Source organism: Solanum pennellii, chromosome 10 (assembly GCF_001406875.1).
Source record: "Solanum pennellii chromosome 10, SPENNV200".
Classification (NCBI taxonomy): Eukaryota; Viridiplantae; Streptophyta; class Magnoliopsida; order Solanales; family Solanaceae; genus Solanum; species Solanum pennellii.
The window spans coordinates 1989163-1995370 of record NC_028646.1 but is presented as its reverse complement, the minus strand read 5'-3'; the positions used below and the strand labels follow the sequence as shown (position 1 = coordinate 1995370).

Genomic DNA, 6208 nt, shown 5'->3' with positions numbered 1-6208 from the left:
GGGGGATCCTCATCCTTTTGCTGTGTAGAGTAATTATTCATAGAGATCCTTTAATTAACCTTTTGTATATCAACCTCTATTTGGTGAAATCTATTTTTTGTTATAAACAATTTGGTTGGTTTTTGTTCCAGGCAAAGACCTAATTGGTCTGGCACAAACGGGTTCTGGAAAGACGGGAGCTTTTGCAATTCCTATACTGCAATCCTTATTAGATTCTCCGCATGCCTTTTTTGCCTGTGTTCTCTCTCCAACAAGGTCTCTTATTCTTCTGATTACTTGTTTTATTTTGTAAAAGCTCTTTAATGATTCAAATCTCATCTTTTTTGTTTGCATATTCCAGAGAGCTCGCCATTCAAATTGCTGAACAGTTTGAAGCTTTAGGATCCGGTATTGGAGTAAAATGTGCAGTGGTGAGCTTCACTAAGTCATATGAACATACATGAACAATTCATTTCCCCTTCAAATGTAATCTGTAGGCTGATAAACACTTTCTAGCCAATGGAACTTGTAGTGGTATGTCTGTAGGAAAGGATAAAGTGTGTCACGATTGAACAGTGTGGTATATGATGGTTGACATTGGCATTCAGCTAGACATATTTTTGATTAAATGATCGCTGATAATTGTTTTGCAGCTGGTTGGAGGGATAGATCAAGTACAACAGAGCATTGCCCTCGGGAAACGACCTCACATTGTTGTAAGTACTGATATATCTACTACCACATTTTTATGTCTCTTGTTAAGGTGACACAAGTAGTAATGGAGTTACAGATAGTAAAATCTCCTTGCCAAAATTTAAACTAAAAGGCAAATACAATATGAGGCAGAGTTGGTGGTGTAATATCCATATGACAGTACTTGTTTAAGGGACAAGCACCACCTGCTTTATTTTACCTCTGATGCTGTTTTTTGAGTATCTCTTTCTCAGCCTTGACTAAGTGTATCAGGTCATTGTAGCCTCATGCTATTATTTGGAGCATGCAGTTGGCTTCGTAAGTTTCTGATGTCTTCTTTCAACAGATTAGGGGGTCATGTGGATTTCCCTAGATACATTTAAAAAATCCTGGCTAGATGTAAATAGCTATTTAGTTACATGTTACCTTATCCCACTTTGTTTGAAAATGCATTCTCAGTTTTTTGTTAAATTTGTTGCCAGTATCTTGTGAGAAGAGCTCCTAGTCCAGCTATCAGGGTCTTTACTGTATGTTAGTCACCTTTTCTTCTTAGATCATCTGATAAGAAATGTGCTTATGTTTTAACTTTTGCAAAATGCTTTGGCTTATAAATAAGTCCTTTATGAATTATTAGTAGCCATCTCCTTTGTCAGAGGTACCTGATGGTTATAAAAGGTAGATGATATATCCTTTTAGCAATCTAATGAAACAAAGTTGGTATACTATTGGTCTGCCTTGAAACATGAAAAATTTATTAGTTCCTGGTAAGCCGTTTTCATTCAGCACTACGCACCATCCTTGGATTGTAAGAACAGTAACCTTTATTTCCTTATGAGAGGCTGCAAAAGAAATATGCAAAAGATCATGTTATAGAAGTCTGGAGTGGAAATAATATGATATCAAGCTGTCGACTATTTGTTTTTTATTAGGTAAGGTAAGTAGGATATCAAATATTAAGTGAGTGGAAGTAATACAAAAGTGTGCTGAGACGGGCAACCACCCAAGAAGATTTTCTTCCCCACTTTGCCGATGAGGTCTATCAGGCATGGATGTGGTGATAAATCCCGACATCTTTTTTTAGAATCAGACGTCCAGCTGTGTAGGAAGAGTCCACCTTCCAAGGGCGATGTTGGGTGTAGTATAGTACTCCACAGGAAATCGCTTAGACCAAGACGTCAACTATTATCCATCTAGGGCAGCAATCCTTCCCTAAAATTGTGATTTTTTTAATTTGACTACTCCTAAAAGCAAATCACTCAATTTGGACTAGATACAACTCCGGACCCACTGGAAGGCGTTCCAACATTTTCTCCTATCGCCTATGAGAAGACTTTTGGTGTAGACTCAGCCTTTTCTTTTCAATCATGGAGGTGGTTTTGTCTCAGCCTCTCTAACTTCTGCCTTGTTTGCAAGTAGGATAGTTTCTTTGATGGACTATTTGGAGGTAAAGAAATCAGAAATGTTTTTAAACAGTAAAGAGAATATTAACAAGTTGAAGTACAAAACCCTTCTTTATGAGCTCTTTGATTCAAGTTAAATGATGTAGATGGTATTGATAGTTTACTAGATTTCCTCAATCGGCCCACATGTTTGTGCAGCCGGAGGCTGTGTTTTTGTAAGGTTCCTGATGTATCGTTCTGCATCATCTTGATGCAATTTACCAATACAATTCTTACTTGCCTATCAAAGATAACTATTAAGTGTACTCAGTCAATTCAGTTGCTGGCCTAACTTCAAATATTCAGACATATGTAATGTTCCCTGGTCAGCAAAACTAGTTTAGCACGCCATGCAGATGATTTTTTACACCAATTTTGCTAAACCTATTGTAAGTTGTTACAGATGTTATCTTAAGCCATAAGCTCAATCTTTGATATTCTTAAATTTGAGTGCTCGTTTGCGTTGATGTATGATGTAGGTTGCAACACCTGGTCGCCTCTTGGATCATCTTTCCAATACCAAAGGGTTTTCTCTCCGTACGATAAAGTACTTGGTAAGTTCGTCCATAGAGTCTTATGCTCACAAATGCTCCAAAAATGCCCTCTTTTATCTGTTTATGCATTTCTTTTTCTTTCAGATGAAAATCCAAGAGTGCAGATGTTGTTTTATTTATTTGATTGAAGGATATGTCATCATATCACTACTGCACATTAAAAAGTGATATTTGCTGTTTTTCACAGTGTATATACAGTATATCTCTTGTCAGAGGCAAAGTTACTTGTCATTTTTTCCTGCCTCCATTGGCTCTTGAGTTGGTCTTTACTTTCTAACCATCCAACATTTTGAGCTGCAGAAAGTCTTAGGCGACCTTAGAAAGATATGTTCCTTTGAATCTTGCTCGTCTTTGTGTTAGTTGCTAGTTAAATGCCTTCCCCTCAATACATCACTGAACCATTGATGTGATATGTCCAAAGAAGCACAATGGCTTCATCGCCTTAGGTGGCTACAATTGGACCGAGCAAGACATTGATTAATTGAAGCAATATGTATCTAAAAGTAAATGCATTTCGTTATATGCTATTCAAATGATAAGCAAGAATGGGTTGATTTAGCATGACATGGATTCTTAACAAATCTGATGTTCCTTCTATGTATCCTGGTTTATATACTTCTTTTAACATTGCAAATTCTATTTGTAACCAAATATAGGTTTTTGAAATTGTAAATAGTGTTTCACAACAGATTATTTTGGTTAGTTAAGACTTAAGAGCATGCATGCACAGTCTGTGTCATGAATTTTAACACAGCTACATGCAACAGGTATTAGATGAGGCGGACAGGTTGCTAAATGAGGATTTTGAGAAGGCCCTCGATCAGATTTTGAATGCTATTCCCCGTGAACGAAGGACTTATCTCTTTTCTGCTACAATGACCAAAAAGGTCAGTTTTTCAAGTGGTTTATAGGAAACCATTGTTAATTATAAATGTTCTATTCTCTGCTTGTGGGTAATTTCTCTTTCTAGATTCTCTTTAAGGAAAATCCCCTCTCTAAGGTTGGGTAGATAGCTTTTCCTCAGTATTTGCGGAGGAAACGTGCTTTCGTGAAGTTTTGGCTTTTATTAATTTTTAAATATCTTGCTCATTTGATATTTATGTATGAGAATATACCAGAAAACAGAGGAGCTTTATACTTGTATTTCAGCTTTTTTCTTGTACTGGCGTGCAGTGATCAGTTATCATTATTATGGAAGTAGATGTACTTATACTTTATATCGTAGAACCAAAACGATTATTACATGAAATTGTTCGAGTCTTCGAGAGGAGAAGGTGGGGATGTTATGAATGGCACGCTAATTTGCTTCTGTTCTGCTTGGCTCTTTAAGGAATCAAATTTCACGCTTAAACTATCCATGGACTGACCTTTTTGCTTGGGAAGTCTGATTCTAAATAGATATGTACTTGAAATACAGGTGCGGAAACTTCAGAGGGCTTGTTTGAGAAATCCTGTTAAGGTACTACAATGTCAGTTGTCACCAGAGGATTGTAGGTGCTCAAGAGTATTTTCCATAACTTTGTTTATAATTTCTTTCAGATTGAAGCTGCATCTAAATATTCCACCGTTGATACACTGAAGCAGCAGTATCGTTTTCTTCCTGCTAAATATAAGGTTAGTTTTTCAGTGACAAGATTGTATTTTAGTTTTGTTTGGAAAAAAGCAACACAAGTGGCTACGCAATTGGCTTAATAATGATGTTCCATGCATGTTTCATTTTGTTTGATTATAATCGATGAGTTCAATATTTTCTGCTTAAGCAGCGAAGTTGTCCAGACATTTAGTGTATTTTTACAACAGATCATTATATGTGGTGCTGTGTTCTCCCAATAATGATCATTATATCGCTGAAGAATGTACATTGGCATTTTGACACCACTAGAATAAGAAACAATTACGTGGATAAAAGAGGGGAGACGTGATCATAATGATTGTGTTGTTTAGTGTTACAAAGTAATAACTAACATGAAGAGTGCAACATCTTCTTGATGCATCTTCAGTGAACCTTCTTTACTAGATAAAAAAACTAAGTAGCACAGCGAGTCACTCTTTACAAGGTTCATATTTTTAGCTTTCCCAGAAGTATCAATCATGAAAGCATTTTAAGTAGTTGCAACTCTTGATTATTGAAGTGAACATAATCCAACTGACTTAGAGGTCAGGCCACATATAGGGCTTGCCGCAGTTAAGGCATATGCAGTTAAACATCTGTTTAGGCAGATGGGTCTCTTTATATGTTCCTAATCAAGCAAGTTACTAGATTTGTAGTCACAGCTATGAGCTTTCTTATACTTCTATCTCTAATAAATTTCTTTTTGCATTATTAGTAGAACTATTGTAATCTCAGCTATGGGCTTTGTTACACTTCTAGCCCTAATCAATTTTTTTGCATTATTAGTAGAACTATTACTCCAGGAATTTAGCAGTATACTAGTGCCTCCATTACATTTTCCCACGAACAAGAGGGTAGAGCAGATATTTCAAAGAAAATGTATATCCCCCCGTCCTCAGACTGTCCCCTCAAATATGGCATCTTTGGTTGGCCTCTCCCTCTTTCCCTGGTGAGCAGACCTTCTTTTGAGATCTTATGTACGGGTTGCTCCCCAGCAAGATGTATTAACAGTATTTTAAAGATCCATAATAGGAAATCCTTTTGTTTCGGCATTGAAAATTATCAGAAGGATAATATAGCTAATGCCTGGTAATCGTGTGGGACTGTATGCTAGAGACCATGTAGAAGGAATAAACTTAAAAGACCCTCTACCTGATGGGCTAAAGATGTAATTGCTTTGGCATGACTTCTGGTCTGACTTTATTATTTGTCCATGGTTCACAGGACTGCTATCTTATCTATATTCTGACTGAGATGTCTGGCAGTACATCTATGGTTTTCACTCGTACATGTGATGCAACTCGTCTTCTGGCTTTGATGCTTCGCAACCTTGGCTTGAGAGCCATACCAATTAGTGGTCAGATGACTCAGGTATTCTCATACTTAAAACATATTTTAACAGGTTCACAATTTCCTCTTTGCTGGTTCTATTTCATCCCCACCCGCACACCCAAAAAAATAATAATCATATTTTACTTGGTCAGGATAAAAGGCTTGGAGCTCTAAACAAATTTAAGGCCGGAGAGTGCAATATCCTTATATGCACTGATGTGGCCAGTCGAGGACTTGATATCCCGTCTGTTGATATGGTTATCAACTATGATATTCCAACAAACTCAAAGGTGGATCTTGCTATTCTTCCTGCTTGTAAAGTTATGCTGTTTTCATTGGGGTGGTCCTGGATTTATCTATACTTAACTTGATACTCATCAATTCAATCTGAATATCTTAATTTTGTTTTCTGGTGCAATTTAAGCTTATCACTATATGCATGCTTGCAGGATTATATACATAGAGTGGGAAGAACTGCACGAGCAGGACGTTCTGGGGTTGCCATATCATTAGTAAATCAGTATGAGTTGGAGTGGTATATACAGATAGAAAAGCTTATTGGTATGAAATACAGAAATATTTCCGAGACTCTAGCACCT

General features: G+C 36.9%; 1 protein-coding gene across 3 annotated transcripts in view; it reads left to right on the top strand.

Annotated features, from left to right (window-relative positions):
• Nucleotides 1–6208, top strand: part of LOC107031908 (DEAD-box ATP-dependent RNA helicase 10) — a 10769-nt gene that overhangs the window by 2677 nt on the left and 1884 nt on the right. For all 3 annotated transcript variants that reach the window (XM_015233412.2, XM_015233413.2, XM_015233414.2), the window contains exons 3-12: nucleotides 132–255; nucleotides 341–410; nucleotides 633–695; nucleotides 2591–2665; nucleotides 3433–3552; nucleotides 4083–4124; nucleotides 4205–4279; nucleotides 5502–5648; nucleotides 5762–5899; nucleotides 6059–6170. In XM_015233412.2, coding sequence (XP_015088898.1) covers nucleotides 132–255; nucleotides 341–410; nucleotides 633–695; nucleotides 2591–2665; nucleotides 3433–3552; nucleotides 4083–4124; nucleotides 4205–4279; nucleotides 5502–5648; nucleotides 5762–5899; nucleotides 6059–6170 — 966 coding nt within the window. The remainder of the gene's footprint in view (nucleotides 1–131; nucleotides 256–340; nucleotides 411–632; nucleotides 696–2590; nucleotides 2666–3432; nucleotides 3553–4082; nucleotides 4125–4204; nucleotides 4280–5501; nucleotides 5649–5761; nucleotides 5900–6058; nucleotides 6171–6208) is intronic.